Here is a 23,481-nt window from a genome sequence, read left to right on the forward strand (position 1 = left end):
TTGTTTCGCAGCGTTATTTTTGACCAGAAGTTGGTTTAATGACCCGTTCTAAACATAATTTCACCTCTGGTTCCCCCTCGTTAGCTATGACCACGCAGGAAGCTCAACCAAACATCAGGAAAATATACAATAACGTTGCAATGAAATTACAGTTTGAATTGGGTCATAACTCCAATAACACGTACACTCCGAGTTCCTCCCTTTAACACACTTAAGAAGTCGGCAGTTTACTGCTCTCATATTTATTCTTAAATCTGATAAGTGTGCATAATTAAAAGCGTTACAAAAATCAGCATTTGTACTTCGGGAAGATTAAACTGCCCAGCAGGAGGCTCAATCTCTCCCGACCAGGTGTGTCTCCTGAGGCCTGTCAATGCGGAAGAGCAGCTCGGCAGGCTGGAAGTACCCCAGGTACTGCACACTGTCCGGGCTGGTGTCCTGGTGGTAGTGCCCTCCTTCTCCGTGGTGGCTGAAACAGTGGGTGTGCTCCACACGCAGATCAAAGCCCTGTCACCAGAGAAAGAAAGGTCGATCAACAAGGCATGCATGTGAACAGCATTTAAAAGTCTTTCAATTTTAAACTCTTGCCCCTTCTCCTGTCAGCAGATGCCCTGCTAAAAAGTTTTTCTCCATCTTTCCTAAAAGTCTCCTTTTAAGTACTGGAAGGCTGCAATAAGGTCTTCCTGGAGCCTTCTCTTCTCCACGGTAACCCCCAGCTCTCTCGGTCTGTCTTCATAGGAGAGGTGCTCCAGCCCTTTGATCATTTCCATGACCCTCCTCTGGACCCACGCCAACAGGTCCACATCTTTCTTGGGGCCTCTGAGCTGGATGCAGCGGTCCAGACAGGGTCTCATAAGGGAGAGAATCACATCCCTTGACCTGGCCATGCTTTGATGCGGTCCAGGAATTTTCTGGGCTACAAGAAGATACTGATGAACAGCACACATCAGTTTATTCTGGGAAGATGCACACAATTTATCTGTAAGCCAAAGACTGCCCCGTAATGACACAATAAACTCACACCCTTGAACATATTTAAGCCTTCAATGTGTCTCATTTAACTCTGGAAAAATGTTTTTTTTATATTACTTATGACTGCACTGTTATTTATAAAATAGTAATTTTCATCTATGGTTTTCTGCTTACCTTTAAATAAATAGTTTTCCTCATGATAAGCATCTTCATGGGTTTTGAAACTAGATTAGTTTTATTACTGAATTATTTGCTGTTGAATTTAGTGCTTATGAAAGATGCTAGATAACTTTCCAGCATAAGGCTTTGCAGACTTGAATTTCCATCAGCAACAAGACACATGCTTTCATGTATTTCAACACAGCATTAGCAGAGAGAGTTCTTATGAAAGTGAACTACGTAAACACACACAGCTCAACCAGCTTCCATGCTCTTGGCATTTCTTCCAGCGTGGCCGGCAGTGAATGCAAACACTTGCACACTTGCAATTGGAACTGAACCATTAAGTTCCACCACTATGAACAACTAGGTTTCAGAACAGATTGACCTAGATTCAATTCAAACAAGTCTCAGAAACAAGAAACTTCTATTTCATTACACCACCTCTGGAAGAGTCTAACACAATACTTACACATTCCTGTTCTTAAAAGGAAGATCACAGCCAAGACAAAATTCATTACAAGTCTCAGTTTACACTTAAAAATGAAAAAGGAGACTCACCGGATCTCTGGAAACTATTACTGGCTGACAAATCAGTGGAGCCTTCATTTCAAAGAATTTGAGCCAGTTATTCACATCCTCATCAGTATTCAGGGGACAGGTAGAAAATTCTGGAGGCTACAGCAAAAAAGAAAGCTTTATAAGTAAAGGAAGACACTTGCATCAAGATACTTTTTCTTTAGCAACTTTCTTTCACTTTTCCCCTTCCCACTATTCTGTTCATTTTACTTCTCGATGAAAAGAAGCTCACCAGTGCCCATCACTGTGTTTCTGCCAGAAACAGAAGTGACCAGAATATTGCTTCTTTCATAGCACAGGTAGTGGAAGAACTACTGAAGTGAAGATTCTCCTGCTCCTGGTACATTTTAGAAGCTCAGTTATTTTCCAAAGAGTCTAATGCTTCTTGTAAATATCTCAGTTCACATATTTCATTTCAATTCATTTTACAATAGCTCTCCAATTCTTTAGCTGCCCAAGGATTTCAAGAGATGATGGTATTAAGGCCAAGTAAAACAGCATCACCAGTTTTGTAACACCGATTTTGTAATGTCAGCTCCTTGCTTTAATACAGTGCTTATCCTAATAGTTTATGCATACATTTAACAATACAAAACAAAGTCAAGGCACTAAGATGTTACACCCTGATTTATAATTCTGTTTTCAGGAGGACAAAGAAAGTTACATGAATTGAGAACAACATACCATAATGTGAATCTTTGCTTTCCCCTTCTGAATGATAAATGTACCACCCATCCCAACTGGCTTTTCTCCATAGTGTTTCTCTAAAGTTTGTCTCAGGCAGGAAACAAAGTTAAGTTCCCCAGTTCTTCCATTGGCTTTCACTTCAATGACCTGGAAAATAAAGTTAATTGGTCACTGCTGTCTCCTGCTGCAACAGTCTGCAAAGGTCTGTAAAAGCTGTTCTGAAATTCTCTCAAGCTGATAATTGCTGAAAATGCAATTCCCTGCGAGTGCTGCTCTTTTTAGTACCTGACCAACTCTCTTTTCCTGACTTCTGTTCAGTGCTAGCTTTGCCTGTGAAGGGTGCTGGGCAGCAAGAGATTTACTCAATACATGAGACAGTGATATGAGCAACCCCTTTCTGTCTATCAGCTGGCTTCCACTCTGTTATCAAGAAACTACTGGTACCAGAGAAGACTTTTCGGTTTCCATGCAATAGTCACGTCTTTGTGCTGGCTGTGTCAGGGGCAGTACTTCTACAAAAAGCTAGACAAGTGCCCGCATCTGATTTACACAAGTACATTGCACAACCATTACCTTAAATCACTGCTAGTTTGGAGTGGATTTGGGTGAATGATTTATGATGATGGAAAGGTTTTATTAAGCTAATACTTATGCCTCAAAAATTCAAATGCCTCTCGGTCTCCACCAATTCTTCCCCTTGTTCATTGGCATCAGTTCCTTACGGTTGCATGTTTCTCTCATGGAATTACAACTTTACTATTACCACAGAAAACATATAGTAGAACATTAAATCATGAGTTTCCCTTCAGTCACAAAGCTCTGCAAACAAGTCACCTTTGATCCAAGTACACACCTTACCAGGTTTGCCCTCACTGGCATAAAGATTGGCCAACAGTCCAAACTCACAGTCAGTATATTTACTGCTGTACTTCTCAAGCAGGCACCCTTTGTCTGCAGGATTTATCTGAGCAACGTAGCTCCCATTTACAGCAGGCTTTTTTTCACTCTTAGTTTGAACAATAGGGATAAGCTGAGAAAAAGAACATTTAAGAGTTAAGTGAGTCAATTAGAACACGTAAGAGTGAGTTAAATGAACTGAATTCACTTAAACACTGTTTAAGCTTTGGATCATGAACCCGAGAAATAATCCTCTTCATCACATAGCTCTGTGTCTCAGGATAAAAAATAAACAAAAAAAAAAAGAGGAAAAAAAGTGTCTGAGGTCCAATTCAAGTACTGAAATTCTATGTAATACTTTGACAGTGTACAGTAACAACCACTATAATAGTGGCCCAAATTTAACGTTGAGATGGGCTATCTCACCTGCCAATAAATCCATTAAAAGGAGATGGCAAGACCAGAGGTTTATGCCTGAAATAACTCTGATTATCCAGTCTCCACAGGCAGTAGGTTTTATCTCCTGCCTCTCTTGCAGTTCACCATGTTGTATGTGGCATTTTTAAAATTTACAGTGGTAAAGTCATCCAAGAGGGCAAAATACAGGGAGTATTTTAAAGGCATTTACCAGTAAGTTTTAAAAGCTTTTCTAAATCTTGGAGTTAAAACCTCTGGTCAGGTCTTTGTCAATTAGTTTCAAAAAAATCATGTTTCTTGCATGCTCCAAGGCAACCACATGCTTCCTGAAGAATTACAAGTTAAAAATTAATCTTTATTATCTCAGTAGTATGCACCTCAGTGGATGGCCCTCATCTGAATTCCTTCTAATGTGTTTTATGTGCTTGTGACATGAAAAGTGTTTATTAAGTATTTTGTGATAAATGGGAAATACCCTGTATGACACTGCTCTATTATTATGATAATCCCACGAATTCATGGAGAACCATTGCACTTATTTACTGACCTCAGCATTTACTCCAAGAATCTTAGATGAAACAGCTCCAGCTCCAAGAATGAATGCTCCAGGCAGCTCTATGTCTTTTGCAACTGTATTTAGATCGTAAACCTGCAAAATAGAAACAACCCTTCCATCCCTGGAAGTGTCCAAGGCTAGGCTGGATGGGGCCCTAAGCAACCTGATCTAGTGGGTGACATTCCTGCCCATAGCAGGGGAGGTTGGAATTAGATGATCTTTAAGGTTCCTTCCAACCCAAGCCTTTCTATGATTCTATGATTTTAGTGTGGTGCTCTGAGCTGGAATTGTCATTCTGTTCAGTGTAATCTCTGGATGCATTTAATTCACAACACCCTCATTAATATTATGGATGATTAGGCTGAACACAGTTTCTGAACACAACAAACCATTTGGTAATAATAAATTTGGTAGATGTCCATTTGTCTTCTGACAGGTGAATTTTGCCTGTATGTTCCCCCGTCATTATACTCAAAAACTGAATTATTGTTCTTGTTGAAATTTCCTTGGAAAAAATGGAAGGAAATATCATATAGAGACAGATTGAATGAAGTGTCAGCAAGAAGGCATGATATTCTTGGAAAAGGAGGATAATACAAATCCAGTGTTGGCCTGAAAACACAAATACAGCCAGTTTTTACAAAGAAGCGTGGCTGTCACTTGAAATTGCAGGCATGAAACAAGCCATATACAAATATGCAGACGTGTCCCTTGTTCAGTAGTTCCTTCCATGGTTCCTGTCACAGATGGTATGTTTCTAAAACTAACTTGTATTTGAGAACAGAAGATGAACCATCAACCACTATACGCTATTTTTGCTACAATGTGTAAGATGTTGTCACATAGTCTATGTTTAACACACATCAGAATCAATCTCGTAAAACACTGAAAAGTCCCTTTCACAAGAGGAATCTTATAGTATCTCTTAGTTGTTAGTTTTGTTTATATTTCAACAAGATACTGCTTTTATTTTGACATTAAACCCCACAGTTACAGGAAAAACTCACTTTTTCTTTCTGTACGAGAGGTATGAGATAAGGAACACCTCCCACATCTGCTATCCTAGGCTTTCCACAGATTCCTGGAAGAATACAGCCAGTTAGCTTGGTAAAATACTTTTTCCTACTAATGCTAAATGAGCATGCAGTCTAACTCACCAAAGAACTGGTTCCTCAAACTTCTAAATACTTAAAGTGTTGCACTATTAAGAAGTCCAAGCCCTAAAACGATTCACAGTAGGATTCAGTGCCATGCAACCTATTGTAAAATTAACATTCTCTAAGTACAAAGGAATTAGTAGAGTGGGCAACACCTTCCATTTGCCAGTTCTCCACTACACAGTGGATATCTCTGCTGGGGTTCCCTTTGCAAAGCTGGAAGCTGTCTGAGTTTCAGGACAATTCATCCCACTTACTTGGCCATGTATTTTAAGAAGGGATGAATCACCTTCTGGAAGTGTTTCTTTCACTACATTGATGCCAGAGGGAACTCAGATGAGTAGCACAGATGACATGCCTGTCTTCCAGACAGCTAATTCAAAGAAGATGAATCCCATTCAGAGTAATAGTTTCACTTCACTGACATACATTCCTGCCTGATATGGCAGGAATTTAAAAATTAATGGAAGCACAACACCTTAGGTTCAGATAGTGATTGGCATGGATCTAAAAAATTTCCCCACCTGGAAGAAAACAACTTAATTTCAAAACCTTTTCAGTACACTAAATAAATCTTATGAAATAAGTGGGTATTGCCGTGATAGATTAAGAAAAAAATTATGACAAGTACTTAGCAATGACTTGTCCTTGTTCATACTACAAAGCAAATCGAGAGATATAAAATTTAGCTTTCCTCTCATGTATATTCTTTATCTGAAAAACAATTTAAACTCTCCCAACGTCTTCAGAAGATCAAAACCAAGCAGAATTAGGTAGAAAGAACGGGAGATGACTTAGTGGAAGAAGGGAATGCTAGGTTACCTTTAGCAGGAAATTTGAAGGGCTCCTGAGTTAGATCAGGACAGTCTACAACAGAGACTTGAGCATCGGCAAAGTTCTCTTTAAGCCCTTTCTGCAAAACTGTAATAGAGAATAATGGCAAAGTTATTGACGATGAAGAATTACCAAGAGTTTGTTTGATAAGTTTCTAACAACTATAAATATGTCTGTTTAGATTTATTTCAGCAAGATACATTACTTCTGTTTACCCTAAGTAACTTCATTGATTTAATTGTCTGTAGGCACTTGTTTCATGCATCAGAGCTTCGGAGAAGAGCAAAAGTTTGTTCAGATAATTGTTGTCTGCCACATCAATTAATTTAAAGTATTTTAAAAACATTTTCATTGAAATATAATAACTGAATGCTCCTAGTAGCACTAGGAGCAACACAGTGTGAAGTAACATGGGTAAACTTAAATCACATTCAGCAGTGGGTTTGTTTCAAAGAGCAGACAATTATGATCACAGTCAAATATGATGCAAGAGCAAAGGAGGAAGCAAGTTTTAGATGAAATGACAATCAGTTCTTCAAATACATTAATCAGACTGTTTGCAATAGCTTGATTTTAAGCTCAAACCATCTCTGCTGTCTGGAAATTTCTGCTGCCACAGCATACTGCCTATCGTGTTTATGCTCTTGTGGAGATTTTCTGGCAAGTGCCACTGTCAGTACAAGACAGATAATGAATGGTGCTGGTGATATTGAACCAAATCTGAAATTTTGGTTTTGCTTCATATCAATGGTTTTTAGGCTCAGAACCTGCAAAGTCACTCAAACAATAGGGAGGATTAGGTGAGTGCACTGTTTGGAAACAACTTCCAAACCTAAATTGAGTGTGGGATTCTCTTCACATACACTGCTTCAAATATTATGTCAAAAGGTCTAGGTTCTTTCATGCCTGGGGATCTGCTTTGACAGATTTCTCAAACTAAAGAACACAAGATCAAGTCTGTTCTCAAATCACGCAGTTCCTTATTTGCTCAGAAGACTTTCCTGAGCCTTTGTTTCCTCCAATTAGGATTTCAGCCATACCTTACTTCTGAAGAGCAGATTTACAAAGCTGTTGACCAAAAGGGTCAGTAGAAGTACCTGGCACATTTCTAAATACATCTCAGTACCTTCTGGTAGGTAGACAAGGACAATAAACGGGCACTCCTCAAATTATACCCAACAGCTGAACAGCAACAAAATTCACAGCTTAGAGGAGGTCCTCAGGGGGGAAAAATGGAAAATTTTGCTTTATGATGAAATTTTTCTGCTACTCTTTTGAGCTGTTCTACTGCAAGTACATGGTGTTTTCTACAGAGCTCACAGGTCTACAGCAGCTGTGTCCTACTGCCCTAGTCTGACTGAGTGAGAAAAAGTGAGAACCACCCAGGATAATCCTGAGATCACACTTTCTGAATGTATGAAAACGTCAAACTGACACAGATTTGGGGAAGTGGCAAACTGAACTTGAGGGTCAATCTGAAAGATAAAAACCTTTAGTAGACCTGCTGCAGGGGAGAGACTACCTTTCTACTAGTGCAAGGAAAGAAGCTCATGAGCAACTGGGTTGGACCCTTCCAACTTCAACCATTCTGTTACTCAGAGCACATTTTGGGAAGGCTTTGGAAAGAAAGAGTACATTATAAGTTTGTAAAAAAGTACACACTGCATAACTTACCCCCAGCAAGCTCCTCCAGACTTGGAACGTGAAAAGCAAACCTTTCGACTTTGGCCATTTCTTAACTGGTGCTGATTTCTTGAGGTAAGAAATTACAGTACAGCACACTGTAGGAGCAACTGATCTGCCAACAAGGATAATAGTTTAACAATTAAAACAGTCTCCTTTCAACAGAGGAATTATTTTTCAATTTCACTCAAGAATGCAAAGACAACAGCAGAACTGTAGTTCTGCCATCAGGAAAGACTAATGGCTTCAATAGTAACATTAAAGTTTTTATAGATTTTGAAAGACATGTCTGTCAGATCTATAGCTGGCTCAGAACATTACACATGCTAGTCCCCAAGCTTGCAATTGGGTGTAGGCGACACATCCTATGCTGAATTCAGTTCAAGAGACAGGTTAGGAGATCTGTGTGTCCTTTGTAAGCCTGGAATCACAATTTGGTTTTGAAAGAAAACTGGGCTTTTCTGACACATTAGCTGCCTCCTCAGGCCTTCCCAACCTTAATATTTACTTTGCCAGCGTTGGCTGCAGTGGACTTTCAACCCCAGCTATGATATGGTCTCCAATTGATTCTGGGCATGTGTTTTCCCTTCCAGGGGGAAAAGACAAGAATCAAAACAGAAAACAACAGCAACAAGTTCTGTGGTATGAGCCTCTGTATGGGTACTGAGCTTGTAACAAAAAGTTTTGTTTGAACATAAGTTTAAGAATGCTTTCACAAATGAACTGTACTTCAGTCAGCCTTGCAACAGCAAAGTGAGTAACTAGGGCAAACCACCAGCTGAGGGCAGAAACAGCTAATTGTACACTACCTAAAAATCAGCTATAGCAATTATTAACTCCTTAGGCACATGCTTGTTGTGCACAGCAAAAAAAACCCCAAAACAACAAAATGAATTCCACTTATCCAAATGTCAGGTATTGGAGGAAAATACCAAAATCCTAACTACATTCCCAGACATGGCAGAACCAAAGTAACAAAGAATAAAGGCTGGATTTGGTGTCTCTGGTAAAAGCCTACCCTCAGATGGAGCGAATCACACCCCAAGGCTTTTAGTGTGCACCAAGAAAGGGAGTAATTAGCCAGAGAAAGAAAGTGACAAGATGGCTTTGGCAGCATTGTTTTAGATGATCCTCATCCCCTCAGGAACCTCTTGCCACATCCAGAAGGAGGCTGTGCCAGCACTCAACACACTGGTTGCCCTGAGACTGAGAAGACAACCTAGAACTGTTGTTGTGCAAAAGGCAGAGGCAAGACTTGGACACAATTCAAATAAATAGGCTCGGATATAACACTTAGACCATCACCTGCTGTGTAATGGACAGTAGTGAGCTCCCTGCAATCAAGAAAGGAAGGAAAGACTGTGAAAAAGCTCAATGTACCGTAGTCAAACCCGATCTGATTGCTAGAAAGTAGTCCTTACCACGAAAGACACAAAAGGCTAGATCCGTGACCCAGCACTGCAAGAATTCACAGGGGAGTGAATTGTGTGGTGTGGGACGGGGTGAACCTGAAAGGAGACAACAGCAGACAATTAAGATCCATCACAGAGGGGTGCACTGTTATTGAATTGCTACAGAAGACTTTCAAAGAAAGTGCAACAAGAACGGAGAGAACAAGCATGTAAAGACTGAAAGTTTACCTTTGAAGCAGGAAGAAAGCATCAGAGGAAGTAGTTAAGTGTCTGGAGACTGCAGATGGAATGTGAACCATTATATTAATGATGTGGGGGGTCTGTCATTAAAACCTGAATTAAAAGTAGTTTGGAAGGTTGAAGTCAAAAGGGAGAGGTTATAGGCAGGCTAGAGAAGAGTCAGGGAGGGGGACTGGTGGGGGCAGAAAGAGAAAAAATTGAAGATGGCAGTCAGTGAGAGAGGAGAAATTCAGCATGACACCAAGAGGAGCAAAATATCTATAGATGCAGAGGCCGTATTGCTCGGCTGGAGCGATGCGAGGAGACCCCGTACGGGACAGAGGAAGGCTGCGGGACAGCAGAGGGCTGCTTGAGCGGCTGGGATTTGGGGAAGGGACGGGACACGGCGGGACAGGAACAGGCGTGGAAGGCGAGGCTGGGGTCCTTAGGGAGAGAGAGCATCCCGGCAGGCAGAGGCAGCTCGGAGCTCTGGAGCGAGGAAGCACTAAAGCTGGCAGCAGGCTTGGCACGGTTGCGAGAGGAAGTAAAGGGTTGCTCAGGCTGGGGCCGCCAGCTCAGAGAGAAACCGGACAGAAGTAACGACAGCCTCTCACCGAGCGGGAAGCCGGGACGTCCCGGGCGAGCCGGGTGGAAGGACCCGGGAACTGCCCGATCCCTACTCCGCAGACACAGCACGTACCTGCCCCACCGTCCGGGCTCGGCTGGCTCGGCTAGCACGCCCCACCCCGGTCCGGGGACCGCCCACCCTGCTGCCACCCCCGGCATCCCTCCCTTCGCCCCTCCTTCGCTTCCCGCCCCTCCTTCGCTTCCCGCCCCTCCTCCCTCCCGTCGGCCCGCGCGCCTCTCGCGAGCTCCCGGCGCTATTTAAGCCGCGGGGCGGCCATTTTGCGCCCTTTGCGGTGGGGCAGCGGCGGAGCGGGAGGTGCGTTGTGCAGCGATGCATCCGCCGCCATCCGCGGTGCCGGGACCCGGGCACCCGGGGAACCGGGGGCGAGGTCACAGTCCCGGCGGTGTTCAGCCGTCCTCCGAGAACTGGGGCGTGTGGCGGCAGTGTGCGAGGGGCTGCGGGGTGTCCTCGGCCGTGGCGACCTGGTGGGGGCCCGCATTCAAAATGCCTTCCCGCAGCCCCGACCCTGGCGCGATGCCGGCGGCCGAGCCTGGCGAGGGGCCGAGCGGTGTGCCTGGCGCCTTTCAGCCTGAGGTTCTTCTGGGAGGAGATACTGTGACTCTGTGAAACAGTCAGTAAGTTTAGATGTTGGTTGTTTTTCTCCCTAGGGGCTCTGCGTGCTCTGCCACCTGTCCACGACGGAGCTGCAGGAGAGGCCGCAAAGGATGCTGAGCTGCGATCTGTGAGTACCAGCCACAACCTGTGTGGTCAGAGTGACATTTCTACCTGTGTCCTGGCTCTGGTATTGGGCTGATCTGTCTCTGTGTTGTGTTTGTCAGGCCTATTAGCAGTATGCCCTCATAAGGCATAGTGTGGCTGGGGCATAGGTGCAGGTTGCTGTCCATAATTACCTTTCATAGCATTAAAGAGTCGTTTAGGTTTGAAAAGATGTTTAAAATCATCTAGGCATTAATCTAGTATTGACGAGTCCAGGACAAAACCTTAGTTTCAAAGCACTGGATTTACACGTGTATGTTTACACCATTCCACTTCGGGGATGGTGACTCAACCACTTCCCCGGGTGGCCTGTTCCAGTGATATAAACCTCTCCAGTGCAACCTGATGCCATTTTCTCTTGTCCTGTCATTTGTAACTACTTAAGAGACCAACCCCCACCTGGCTGCAGCCTCCGTTCAGGCAGTTGTAGAGTGAGAAGGTCCCCCCGAGCCTTCTTTTCTCCAGGCTAACATCTCCAGCTCCTTCAGCTGCTCCTCATAAGACTTGTGCTTCAGATCCTTCAGCTCTGTTGCCCTTCTCTGGACACATACCAGCATCTTAGTGTCTGTCTTGCAGTGAGGGGCACAGAACTGGACAGGGGATTCAAGGTGCAGCTTCACCAGTGCCAAATACCGTGAGACAATCGCTGCCCCGGTCCTGCTGGCTATGCTGTTGCTGATTCAGGCCAGGATGCCATTGGCCACCTGGGCACACTGCTGGCTCACGTTCAGCTGCTGTTGACAGCGCCCCCAGGTCCTTTTCTGTGGGGCAGTTTTCCAGCACTTCCTGGGGTGGTTGTGACCCAAAATAAGGACCTAGCACTTAGCCTTGTTGAACCTCATACAGTTGGCCTCAGCCCATAGATGGCAGCCTGTCTAGATCCTTTGGAAATCCTTCCTGCCCAACTTGGTGTCATCTGCAAACTGACTGAGGGTGCACTTGATCCCCAGTCTTGAGCCTTGGGAAACTCCACTGGTGACCAAAAGAGCTGTAAAAATTCTTTCTGACCTAAATGCTATGAATATCCTGAAATAAGTGGCTGTGATTTAACTATTACTCTTTAATCTATTTGCTCCTGGTTCATAGGAAAATCTATGTTGAAGTTTGCTCAGCATTGATCTTTTAAGTTTACCCTGTGAGACTAGAGTAGTGGAAAGCTTGTTACCTCATTAACATATAATTTTCTTCACTTTCTTTAACTCTCATTGATTCTTAGGGCAAATTGAGACATGACTGATCGAGATGAGCCTCAGGCTTCTGGCTCTGATTACCATGGTGCCCAAGATCTGATACATGGTCATGAGGAGCCATCCAAGGAGTATGCATGGCAGACAAATACAAGAAAGGAGTGTTCACAGTCAAGGCAGAAGAATGCTGCTCCTGGGGAGTTTTCGAATCATCTTAACAGTATATGTGAATCATCAGCTGCTTCAGCTGAGGTTTTACTTATCAGCAGCGATTCAGAAATGTGAGTTTTTACCTCTAGTTTAGAATTTTTTACTGTGAAGAACCTGTCTCAGATATCATAGAAGTAATCATTCTTTTGAAAGTTAAATACTCTTTTCTTCTTCAGTGATGTCTCTGTTGCTCGTGGCAGTGAGTGCCGTCCTGAGTGCTCCATTGCACCTTCAAAGCAAAAAAGGAGGTGTCAATCTTCAAGGCAACAAGCTGAATCTGTTGCAGAAGTGCCTGACAATGAAAGCTCGTCAGATTCTTCTCTGTCTCCCCAAAGTCCAATGAAATCATCATCATCGGAAGTTTCCAAGCAGCAGAAGTCAAAACTCAATTTGAAAGCCATTTTTGCCTATCACTTCAGGGGAAAGAAGTTTAAAGCTGCCGCACACCGAAAATACAAAGCTGGCTCAGGGAAGAAAAGGAAGAAAAAGAAAAAATGTGAGGGCACAAGGATGCCCACAGGGAGGCCACCACTGACAGCCTCACCTCAGGAGCAAAAGAGGAGGCTGCTGGACAGAGGTTTTCAGTTCCCTTTTGTGGAAAAACATTATGGGGAGAAACATATTCCCTTAAAGATGGTTCTTGGCTATGAGGTAAGTCTTCTGATTTAAGAGATAAGTATTACTATTTTAGTAAGTTGGCTGTGTTGTGCTTCTACCTGATGTGCTTGAATAGAACAATTAAAAAACCAGATTTTATTTCTATTAAACAGGACATCTGATGTTGTCTAATACCCTTTAAGGCAAACAGAGAAAGAACATATATCAGTGTCAGTGTAATATTACAAATTCAGTTCATAATATAATGCTTTTAGTGGTGTTTATAAGATCTTACCTGATAAATTTTTATTTTCAGCAAGCAGCTGCAAAGGGATATTTCAAGTACATTGAAGTGCTTAAATATGAAGAACATCTTAAAAAAGCTTTGAAAGCCCTTCAGGCTGGTGAAGACTTAGAAAAAGAATGTGTGGTGTTACGGAAACACAAATACCTAGATGATGAAGGCCCCATTTCTCCTATTCAGGAGACAAAGTAAGTTGATCTTTATATTTTTAGATGTTATAAGACTTTTATTTTTAACTATAATATAAGTGTGTGTGTACAGGTAGGTGCATGACCCCCCACGCTGCCCTCAGCCAGTTTGCTGGTACGGGTAGGGTTTCAACACTTAGTCACAAATCCGAAAAAAGCACGGCACAGGGTGCTGTGAAGAGAGCTGACTGACTCCAGACCAGTACAGCCTGCCACTCTTCACAGTTCAGGAATTCAGGAGGTAGTACAGTTGCTTGTAGTAGCATGTGATTTTTGTGTGATTTTAGGGAGTCCTTTCTATCTTTAGAGAAAATCTGTGGAAGAGAGTGGAATTAAGTTCATAACTGGTGTTTCATGGAGAAACTTCAGTTACAATATTGGGAAGAAAGCTGTGTACCCTTATTAGCTGAGGCTTATCCTCTTATGTTCTTGCTTGTGATTATATTCTACTTCCTTTCCAACTTGCTGGCTTTCTAACCTGTGGCAGTGTAATCCAAATTATCTTAATACTGCTGTTGATATCTGCTACTAAATCTTTGTTCTGCTCCTAAGCACTCCTTCTGTCCAACTAGTGTCACTAGTTAGGATGTCATTCTGCTGTCAAAAACTATCATTTGAGAATGACCTTATGTAGAAGTATCTTTAACCTACAAGCTGTAGGACTTTAGAAGACACTAAGAGAAAACAGGGCTTGTAGTAGGAAAATAGTTTACACATTTTGAGCTACTATAAAAGTACAGAGTTTGATTTGAATTTTTTATATTTCAGTGATGATGAGGACAGCTTGAATTCTGATAATAAAGAGCAATATGATGCCAGAATAGTGGTAAGTAATACTTAACTTCAGATACTCTCTAACCTTTTTCTGCTAAACCTAAGGAATTAGTAGATAATAATGTTTTCAGTACTTAGTTCTTGAGCTTAGATCCGGAGTTAACAGTGTGATACCTGTGAATCTCGATCTGTAATGGAGAAGGAGGTTATTTTGAGAGTCCACACTCTCCTAAATAACATGCTGAAATGTATAGGAATTCTGCAGTTCTCAAGAGTTACTGAAGTTTGTAAATTTACTATTTACTTGTATTTTAAGAATCTCAAAACCCAACTTGTCTTCCATTTTCTTAGGAGAACAGCTCTTTCATTATAAGCAGCACAATTCCCAGTAAGAAAAAATCAAAGCCAGAAACAAAACGTGCAAAATCAACTGAAGTGATTGAAATAGAGGATGACGAAGACAGTGCTGAGGAGAGCTCCTTGCCTGTGCAAGGTTCACCTCTGTGAACAGCAGATGGGACAAATGAGGTGTCAGTGGTTGTTTTTCATGGCCTGCTTCGTTTAAAGCATTGGTCTGAAGGCAGTGTTGAGGTATCCACCGAGCTACCCAGTCACATCTGGTGTAATGTGAGTATATTGGGCTTGTGTCTGATGCAGTTATAAAGCAAGTATAATCTGTTGTTTGTTAAGCTTTTAAGTATGTTCTGTGCTGTTCTCTATCAGAACTATAATATCCTTGGTTCAATGGCTGATAATCTTGCTGAAGTTCTGGCTTCTGCAACTTGACCTCTGTTAACCAGTGGATCATAGAATTTATGTAATTAAACAGGCAAACAAGGTTCAAATACTGTAACATAGCAGCAGCACAGTATAGAATAGTATGCAGTTGCTTGCATACACCTATATGCTCAAGTTAAAAGGGCAGTTTAAATGCCTTTCTTCAGTTTTCGTAGCTGACTTCTTTGTGAGTGGTCTGTGGATTAGAGGTGCAGATTTGAAATACTTAGAGTTGAAAGGCTGAAGACAGAATTGAAGCTTAATGCAAATAAGTACCAACAACAAAAATGCAGAAGTGGTTGGTCAACTTCAACAGAAGTCTATTGCAAAATATGGTTAATGCATTCAAATAATCATAAAATCGATTTTTTATGATTGAGGTTGTCTATTCCATGTGGAGTAACTTTTCAGGAAACTAATTCTCTGCTCCTGAACTAATTAAATAATCTGAATTTGTAAGTTATCTTAAAAGTAACTGTAGCAGTGTAGTGAATCTTGGGTTAAAAATTCTTTTTCCCCTCTTGCCCTCTGCTATCCAGAATGGGTTCTGATGTGAACATGACTTAGCAGAAGATAAAAGCTCTTCATAATGACAGTTCTTAACAGGCATTGCCCCAGCGGAAAATAACTTTCTCTGAGGTGTTTTAGTCAGTAGGAAACCTGACCAGTAAGTGTTTAGAAATGGTCTGAATACAGCCAAGTCCTACTGTGTGTCATGGTAGCTGAAAATATAAAAAAAAAAGTTTAAAAAGTTTCCTTGTCAATAAACAAGATTTAGAGACCAAACAGTTATCTGCCTGCCTCAGATGCTCTTAACCAAATTGCTGTCAGCAACTAACAGCTGTTCAGCGGGTAGAAGTCTGTGCTGAACAAGGATGTTGTCCAGGAAAGGTTTTATCTACTGGTTTAATGGTAGTCTGAGGTGATTGGCAGTAGGTGCTCAGTATTGAGAGCAAGTCAAGCTGCATTATTTACATGCTTGAACTAAGGTACCAAACCTTTGTGAAGGAAGTTTCCCAATCACAACTTGGTGGTTCTAGGACTGAAAAATTACTCTTCAGTATTTGAAGATCACATTTAATAATAGTCCATAATTAATGGCCAGGTGTAACTGCTTTAGGCATCTACCTGAGAAATACTCAAAGGCTTGAAAGACTCAATCCTGGATCTAGGAGTGGGGTTCTTGCTTGGTAAGGCATAGTGAAGAGGGTATGTGGAGTCCTGCTCATTCTGCAGTTCATGTGATGAATTTTGTTGTTCAACTGCTGAGTGACTCAGAAATGAACTAAATTTCAATTCTGATTAGAACTGGATAAGTACACGTGCAAGTCAACTTATTACAACTGTTACATTGATTGCTGAAACCTAGCTTTGACTTGACTTGACTGTATATGACAGTTCTTAATACTTTGCTTTTTCTTCTAGTTTATATTGCTTTTGGAGGATGAAATACCACTCAGTTTTCTTGCTGCACAAGGTAAGCTGTTGGTTTCAGTTTTGTTTCCTTCAGGTAGCTTTTTTTGCTGTACTTCACAAGAGGTTTTGAAAAAACAGTGCTCTGTACTTGAAGCGGATGCATTACAGTGCTTCACAGCTGCGCAGCTTTTGTGTGTGAAGGTTCCAAGGTCTAGAGTTCAGTCCCACATCTCTTTCAACAGTCTGACCATAATTCACCTATAACCTCTTTGAATAAAAACAAAAACTTGAGTTCTTGAATATCTGTTAAGTGCAGTTTTTGTTAGAAGTTTTGTATTGAAATACTTTGTTTTTACCTGATGTTGCGTGCTGCAGGGCAACTTTGTCTGGTTTGGACAATGCTACCTGGGATTTTCTCTGCTGAAGATGTTGAGGAACTACTGTACACTTAGTCTCATCGTGGTGCCTCACGCACACTTTCTGTACCAGGGCGTATCATACAGTTGCAGCTTCTGATGGCTTCCCCGTGGTAAAATTCCATCTTAAATCATGTCCCATGCAAGAACAGGAGGGACAGCAGAGAGGAGCTGGTATTCTTGTATGTACATAGCTGTGAAAGCTTCTTACTGTAGGATGTTATCAAGTTTGTGCGGCTTCAGGACAGCGTATGAAATAGCATGGAAGAAAGCACCATGTAAGGTTACTGCATAGGAAAACACCTGTAACGTGGGAAGCGCTGAGCTAAAGGTGATCCAGTAATGAAACCGTACAAGAACATTCTTCAGGAAGAGGATAAAGAGGATAGGAACAGGGTGTCTTACTTGGCCAGTGATGTAGTTAGGAGTACTGCGCTGTTTAACACAGTATAGGTTGTTCTTAGGATGGCATGTCTGATGCTGAACTCCTTGCCACAGTTACTTTTTGGTTCAACCTACCCGTCTCTAGAATGAGAAAACACAGTAGTAGTGGAAGGCGACAGTTTTTAACAGTAACTACAGTGAATTGGGAAATAGCTTCAAATGCTGTTTCAAAGATAGTAAAAGATGAATGCATTCAGTCTGTTCTAGCACTTGATCAGGTTTTGTCTGTTTCTGTAGACAAAAACCTGGAACCTAGTGCTTAGAAAAAACCCTTCTTTTGCAACCCACAGCTGATGAACATATTAGTTGTGTTACTTATATGAAGGGACAATATTTGCATGAACTCCACTGATCAGTCTCAGGCATGAGTTTAATGTACCAGATTTGTAGAAGTGTAGGTAGCTCAGTTGTATCTCTTTCTTTGCAGATGAGAACACCAATGCTGCACCACTGGGCAGATTTAATTTTTTGGGGAGCATTTGATTTATTATGGGTGTTTGCTGGCCCACTGATTCACAAATCTGTCAGTTCAGTGAATTTCTGTTCAACATGGGAGTGAAAGAGGTAAGCTTTGAATTTCATTTGAGCTTCAGCGTATGAGTATTGGACTTCTTCAGACGTGCTGTTTCCACAGCAAGTTAATCACGCTAATTTGTGCACTGTATGGTATCTGCACCCAGCAGTGTCTTCCTGATGGAGTGTTCAAAAAGCAGTGCTACAGTATTTCAACAGCTGGCATCGTTGGTTTTCATGCAGATGTGCTTGTTAAACTTGGTATTTCTGTTGAAACAAGTAGATTTAGTGTTTCCAAACTGGGAGGCTTGTCAAATACATTCAAAAACTGTTAAACTGTTACGGGATGAATGTATAGTTAAAAAAGTGACGTTTTTCCAAACTGTTTCTTCTTTAAGGGGCATTCCTGTGATGTCTGGAATGAAGTGGAAGGCCTCTACTTAAGCGTAAGTATTAAGGAAATAGTTGGCTTTTTCCTTGGTGGAGGTAGTTGGATGAGGATCATAAAAGCTCAAGTCTTAGGTTTTTGGCTGCCTTCTTCTGAAGAAAAAAAAAAGAGGCATTTTATTTTGAGACATAAATCCAAGTAGCAGGTGACCACTAAACAGGTTTCTTTCGAAGTTATCTGTCTAGGCTTAAGAAACAGTCTGTTCCACAGGCATTGTGGAGTTGTTATGCCTCGTTCTTCAGCAAATAGGCACAACCTGCTGTGTGTCTGAATTGAAAAACGTGGCTAGAAGAGTGACAGGTTATGCTTTCCTCACTGTAAAGTTAATTGCAGTGGTGACAATGAGACCTGTAACAGTTTACTTTGTGGGACAGTTCTGCAAACATACTTAATGCAGCTACTGTAAAATCTAACAATTCACTTGTTTCGATGTGCTTGAATTCTGCATCCTACCTGCTAAAGGAAGTAGAATTAGCAGGTAGAGGAAAAATACTTGCAGTGAAGAATTCTTGTACGTGGTTTATTAGAGTGTATTTTTAACATGTCTTAAAATGGTGTACGTGTTTTCTTTGTGAGGTAACTCCCTTAGTTGTACCTTCTGTGCCACAGTGCTCCAGTTTCTTAAATTGCAGATAGACCTTGTTGGTAGTTGTGTGGTATACTGGACCATGGCTTTGATTTCAATTGAAATGCTTTGTTTTGTCATTAGCATTCAGGCAGTGTAACAGGACCACAGTCTACCTGCTTCATATTGAGTATAAGAGTACTTAAGTCCTAATAAATTACTGAAATACTGAAGAATCTTGGCCATGTTGATCAGATGCAACAATTTACTTTGTTTTAGGAAGTCCACGTGGTAGTCCGGTCTGAACTACCATCTTGGTAAGTGTGTGTGACTGTTTTTTAACACTTGCCTGTTGCAGGTCAGCTGCCTGTCTTTCACTTGGTAAGCTGGTTGTAGTGCTGTTCTTTTCTTACTGAGAAAATGCAGTGTTTTAGAAAATATGAGTTTATCTAACCCCAAACTTGAGAATGGTGTGAGAAAATTGTTGTGATGATTGGCAAAATGTTCAACTGCTCTGAAGAGAGTGAGTGAGAATGGCCTTTCTGAACAAATTACTACATGAATGTCCTTTTCAAGTCACTTTATTTTTACATGAAAATGTCTCAGTGAGAAAAGATCGTGACTGTGACTTTCTTTTAAAAATAAACAGGAAATTAAAAGGAGCTGTGAAATAGCATAATATTCAGACAGTTGCTTCCAAACAGAAACTCTCAGTAATGCTTGTGGTAGTTAGAACCACTTAAGTACTAAGTGCTGTTGTAGGTTCTGCTGATTTGTAGGAACATCATGCTGGTTTGTAACATTACTTTGCTTTTTTAGGAGGCATGTATTTAGAGGAGATAACAGAAGAAATGCAGGATGCCATTTCACAGCAATCTGAAGCTCTGTCTAGGGTTAGTATGACATTTGAAGTTTTGCATATACCTTAATGACTTAAGAACTCTGGTGGCTGGAAGTCCTATCAAACCTAGTTTACTGTTTTGTGAGGGTTTCAGGAACTGGTTTCAACACTGCATTACTGTAGCATTCACTCTCTTAGGGGAACAATTTATTGTAACTTTGATTTGCCTAAAAAGCATTCATACAAATTTCTCATTCAGAAAGGAGGTGATCAGGTTAACTGCTTAAACTGACAGTTTTGCTTGGACAAGCGAGTTGCACTTTACAGTAAATTTATAAGGAGGATTCTGTACATATTTGTAGTTAACTGCCTTTGATGTTTGCTTTTCAGGTAACTCTTAGTGTTAAAACTTGCTAATATGAAGGAGTTACTTCATCTTCTCCAGGTGCCAGCTGTTGAAATCATTTACTCTCCTTCTTCTCCAAAATATCTTGAAACGACTTAAAAAAGACACTTAGCAGGATATATACCAGATACATTTCCAATCTGCTTGATTTTTATCTGTCATGTTAATATGCAGTACAAGGAATGCTGAGGTCTATCCCGATAGGATCTTCTCTGTAGGTTCGTGTCGTTGGAAACGCCTCACAGAATAAACTTGTGGTTTCGCTTTACCCATTGAACTACCTGTTAGCTCTGTGGGATTAAACTGCAAGACATCTTCATGTAGCATCCTAGGAACTGTAATAATGCACCGTGTTCTCCTTTGGGTGTACTGTGACATGCTTTGATAGAAATGAAAAAAATTATTCAAGTGGAAAAGCTTGGTAAGAGTCAAAATACAGAGTGTTCTGGGACTTCAGGTGCAACTAACATACTAAATTACACAGGCTGAACTTATTCTTCACCTAGGTTTTAGTGTAGATACCCGACTTTTAACACTTTTTTGCTGCTTGAGTGTTCTGGATGGCTTGAAACAGTCAATTCCCCCTTCAGTTATAGAGTAATTATTCTTGTGGTGGCTGTAGGCAAGAAGAGACAGCACTGTAGTGTCTGTCTTGAAGTAACTTACTGCATTTGTTTAGTGTCAAGAGATGCTCCACAGTTTCACAGCTGCTGTTCAGGTGAAAGGAGCATTAGGTGAAATTCATGGAGTCTGTTTTCCCTCTCCAGTTGCATGGCAGCTTTTGTGAAATGACAAGTACCTCTTATTCCCAGACACTAACTGGTGCGTGGAAGAAGGCTGAATGTTAAAATGAGCTGTTCATGGATGGAGAACTGCAGCTGTTACTCTGTATGGCACTTCCACCCAGCTGCATTCTCCTGATGAGGTGTGCAAAAAGCTGTGCTACAGCAGTGCAGTGTTTGGCATCACTGGTTTTCGTTCAGCTGTGTCTGTTAAACCTGGTATTTTTTCTGAAACACTCTTTGACCTCTTCTGTGATTTGAGTGTACTTGCTTTCTATTTTCATGTTCCAGTGTGAGAGCTGAGTATTGGCCTCTGAAACTCAGCAAGTGCATTCAGTTTCTTCTTTCTAACAGGTGCTTTAGGATACTGAACACAGTGAACCTCCCTGTATTAAAAAGATGAGCTGTGGAAGATAAAAGCAACCTGTTTTATAGGTAAGCAGTGAGTTAATACTCTCACACTACACAGTTTGTGTGCTAAATTAGTATGAATCTAGGACATTTAAACTTAAGTAAACTGTTTTAGAAAAAAGTATAAAAACGGTTGTCTAGTAGCAGAGATTACTGGATGGTGATCACTCCAGATTTTGGCAGTATCTGAGCAGGTCACTTGTCTGTGAGTCATTATTGTGTGTGTATATAATGGCTGTCACAGTTGTGCAGTGGTTTGTAGTACTAGTGTCTTAGACTGATGTTGGTTGTGAGGAATCATGTACATCTCCTCTGTACTTTAAGATTTTAAAAGATTTTAGGCTTGTTGGTACACAACTTGGCTTTAATGTTGGCAGGATCAATTGGTCCATCCCTGGAAAGGATGGGCAGAGTGAAGTCCTGTTACAGGCAATGAGAGGAGTGTCTGGTCATTACCAAGGCTGCTGGGATGTTACTGTTTCTGGTGAGCTGTGGACATGACCGTAAAGCAAGTCCATCAGTCTCTTGTATTGCCATAGGATGTGGCACCAAGGCTGCTGGGAATAAAGCTTCAATGTAGGTCACAATGTTCCCTCTGCTGTTAGGAGGAAGTTGCTGCTGAGGTGTGGGTATGTTGTTGGTATCCTTGGGTGCCTCCGAAGTTCTAGCTGGAACTTTTGTAGATTGGACTCCAGAGCTGCTCTTGAGAAGGTAGTGCTTTTGAACAGAAGCAAAAAAGGGAGACTAAGGCTGCTCCATGCAATTTATATCCAACTTGTGTGTTGTTAACTCTTCCCTTACACTAACCAAACCTGACTCTTTAACTTCCAGTGTCTGCTACCAAGTTGCTGCATGTCAGAGGGATGAGAAACTCCACCTGACTGCTACCAAAGTGAGTGTGAAGGTAAGAGCACTTACCAAAATGGTTGGTACTATAAAGAGATTCAAGGTCACTTCAAAGAGGGTTTGCATGGCTGAAAAACCAGCAGCTCTTAACGCGGTGACCGCAAATTGAAATCCTCTGCAGGATGCCGTGGACACGTAGTGTGTGCTATGGTCTATTTATGAGGAGATACACCTTATGTCCTTAAGCCTTTTGAGGTGAAAAAGGATGTTAATCTTCTGCCCTTAGGTTTTTGTGATGCTGATGTAGAGGAAAGGCTGCTCAGTTTCAATTCTGAAACCAGCTGATATTTGTAGCATGGAAAGTTAAAGCTGCAGAACAAAAGGTTGTGGTATGAGCAGTCTTGTAGCCCAGCTGCTGCTTGTGTGTCAAGAGGAGGGCAACTGAGCTGGTGAAGGGTCTAGAGTTCATTTTGGAGCAGCTGAGGGAGCTGGAGAAGAAGTGGTTCAGGGAGGGCCTTGTTGGTCTTACCTGTAGTGTGGTGGGGGTCAGTCTGCCATTTAAGAAGCTGTGGGATGAGAAGAAATGGCCTTAAGTTGTGCTGGGGACATTTAGATTGGATAGTGGGAAAATGGCTTTTTTTTGGAGTAAAAGTGCTAATAGACTTTTTTTTTCCTCTCTCAGGCTCTGGTGATACTGCTGAAAGTCTGCTGCAGTGAGCTACACAGCTGTTCCAAATGGAGAAAGATCTTACCTAAAGTGTTAATTGCAGTTAATTGCATTAAAAGTAGTGCATATTGTGACTTGCCTCTTGCCCTCCTGTGAGATATGAAGGTGCCTTTGTGTGATGTTAGAAAAGACCCAGCTGAGTATATTGTGTTGTAATTTGACTGAAAATAACTAGATCGGGTGTTTTCCCTAACTTCCCTGTCACTGAATTCTCACTGTACTGAAGCCCTGGATAGGTATTTATTCTGTACAGAATGTTACAGCATTTAAATAAAACTGTCTCTGAGCTGCAGCCTGGGATTATTTCCTATTGCTACACTGTGGCTTTCAAAGAAGGGTGAGAAAATCCTCACAGCTGATCTCCTGAGCCTTGGTCTCTTCCCTTCTGATCATATTCTCAGAAAGGAGCTAGAATATTGCAGAACTGCCCTGGTGAAGCTGAGACCATATACCTGCTCGTTATTTGCCCTGCAAACAGCCTCCACTTACCTCCGTGGCGTAACAAACTGATTCTGGCTTAGGCTTTTTACTTATGCAGGAGGTAACAATTGTTTAGCTACTCCAGTACATGCAGCCGCACCAGACTCAAAAAAATCAGTGAAAGGACCTGTACAGTGTAATTAATTGTACATCTAAACGAAGCTAAGCTCCC

General features: G+C 41.6%; 2 protein-coding genes and 8 non-coding genes across 13 annotated transcripts; 9 read left to right on the top strand and 1 right to left on the bottom strand.

Annotated features, from left to right (window-relative positions):
- Positions 1-226: 226 nt before the first annotated feature.
- CUNH11orf54 (chromosome unknown C11orf54 homolog) lies at positions 227-10,370 on the bottom strand. 2 transcript variants are annotated; one of them, XM_027644612.1, is made up of 10 exons: positions 10,273-10,370; positions 9,363-9,449; positions 7,933-8,056; positions 6,247-6,345; positions 5,275-5,348; positions 4,259-4,360; positions 3,251-3,427; positions 2,395-2,544; positions 1,693-1,809; positions 227-507 (listed from the first exon to the last, which is right to left on the bottom strand). In XM_027644612.1, exons 3-10 carry the CDS (start codon positions 7,988-7,990, stop codon positions 334-336), a joined length of 951 nt encoding a protein of 316 aa, XP_027500413.1. In that variant the 5' UTR covers positions 7,991-8,056; positions 9,363-9,449; positions 10,273-10,370; the 3' UTR covers positions 227-333. The 2 variants fall into 2 exon arrangements, with proteins under 2 accessions (XP_027500413.1, XP_027500331.1); XM_027644530.1 differs by having other exon boundaries at positions 10,187-10,313.
- Positions 10,371-10,467: 97 nt separating this feature from the next.
- Positions 10,468-23,121, top strand: TAF1D (TATA-box binding protein associated factor, RNA polymerase I subunit D). Of its 3 annotated transcripts, none has more exons than XM_027645106.1 (15): positions 10,468-10,515; positions 10,869-10,942; positions 12,194-12,445; positions 12,551-13,025; positions 13,288-13,463; positions 14,232-14,289; positions 14,589-14,864; positions 16,440-16,491; positions 17,718-17,854; positions 18,202-18,249; positions 18,961-19,133; positions 19,636-19,709; positions 21,200-21,280; positions 22,088-22,160; positions 22,785-23,121. In XM_027645106.1, exons 3-7 carry the CDS (start codon positions 12,207-12,209, stop codon positions 14,742-14,744), a joined length of 1,104 nt encoding a protein of 367 aa, XP_027500907.1. In that variant the 5' UTR covers positions 10,468-10,515; positions 10,869-10,942; positions 12,194-12,206; the 3' UTR covers positions 14,745-14,864; positions 16,440-16,491; positions 17,718-17,854; positions 18,202-18,249; positions 18,961-19,133; positions 19,636-19,709; positions 21,200-21,280; positions 22,088-22,160; positions 22,785-23,121. The 3 variants fall into 3 exon arrangements, with proteins under 3 accessions (XP_027500907.1, XP_027500749.1, XP_027500840.1); XM_027644948.1 differs by having other exon boundaries at positions 19,096-19,133; XM_027645039.1 differs by having other exon boundaries at positions 18,961-19,709.
- On the top strand, positions 16,250-16,321 carry LOC113951856. The gene has a single exon (XR_003529299.1). It is a non-coding gene; the product is annotated as a small nucleolar RNA SNORD5 (small nucleolar RNA).
- On the top strand, positions 17,496-17,622 carry LOC113951850. The gene has a single exon (XR_003529296.1). It is a non-coding gene; the product is annotated as a small nucleolar RNA SNORA40 (small nucleolar RNA).
- On the top strand, positions 17,946-18,084 carry LOC113951815. Its single transcript, XR_003529284.1, has one exon. It is a non-coding gene; the product is annotated as a small nucleolar RNA SNORA8 (small nucleolar RNA).
- LOC113951821 lies at positions 18,479-18,610 on the top strand. Its single transcript, XR_003529287.1, has one exon. It is a non-coding gene; the product is annotated as a small nucleolar RNA SNORA1 (small nucleolar RNA).
- On the top strand, positions 19,296-19,368 carry LOC113951814. The gene has a single exon (XR_003529283.1). It is a non-coding gene; the product is annotated as a small nucleolar RNA Z40 (small nucleolar RNA).
- Positions 20,248-20,379, top strand: LOC113951835. Its single transcript, XR_003529292.1, has one exon. It is a non-coding gene; the product is annotated as a small nucleolar RNA SNORA18 (small nucleolar RNA).
- Positions 20,946-21,084, top strand: LOC113951819. The gene has a single exon (XR_003529285.1). It is a non-coding gene; the product is annotated as a small nucleolar RNA SNORA8 (small nucleolar RNA).
- LOC113951820 lies at positions 22,204-22,333 on the top strand. Its single transcript, XR_003529286.1, has one exon. It is a non-coding gene; the product is annotated as a small nucleolar RNA SNORA25 (small nucleolar RNA).
- Positions 23,122-23,481: the final 360 nt, after the last annotated feature.

Source organism: Corapipo altera, unplaced genomic scaffold (assembly GCF_003945725.1).
Source record: "Corapipo altera isolate COAL_440 unplaced genomic scaffold, ASM394572v1 0, whole genome shotgun sequence".
Classification (NCBI taxonomy): Eukaryota; Metazoa; Chordata; class Aves; order Passeriformes; family Pipridae; genus Corapipo; species Corapipo altera.

Coding starts and splice junctions, on each gene's coding strand:
- TAF1D (XM_027645039.1), top strand. CDS start 12,207: ATGACTGATCGAGATGAGCCTCAGGCTTCTGGCTCTGATTACCATGGT. Junction 12,446..12,550: donor ATCAGCAGCGATTCAGAAAT/GTGAGTTTTTAC, acceptor TTTCTTCTTCAG/TGATGTCTCTGTTGCTCGTG. Junction 13,464..14,231: donor TCTCCTATTCAGGAGACAAA/GTAAGTTGATCT, acceptor TTTATATTTCAG/TGATGATGAGGACAGCTTGA.
- CUNH11orf54 (XM_027644612.1), bottom strand. CDS start 7,990: ATGGCCAAAGTCGAAAGGTTTGCTTTTCACGTTCCAAGTCTGGAGGAG. Junction 6,346..7,932: donor TCTGGAGGAGCTTGCTGGGG/GTAAGTTATGCA, acceptor TCTCTATTACAG/TTTTGCAGAAAGGGCTTAAA. Junction 4,361..5,274: donor CTCTCGTACAGAAAGAAAAA/GTGAGTTTTTCC, acceptor TCTATTTTGCAG/GTTTACGATCTAAATACAGT.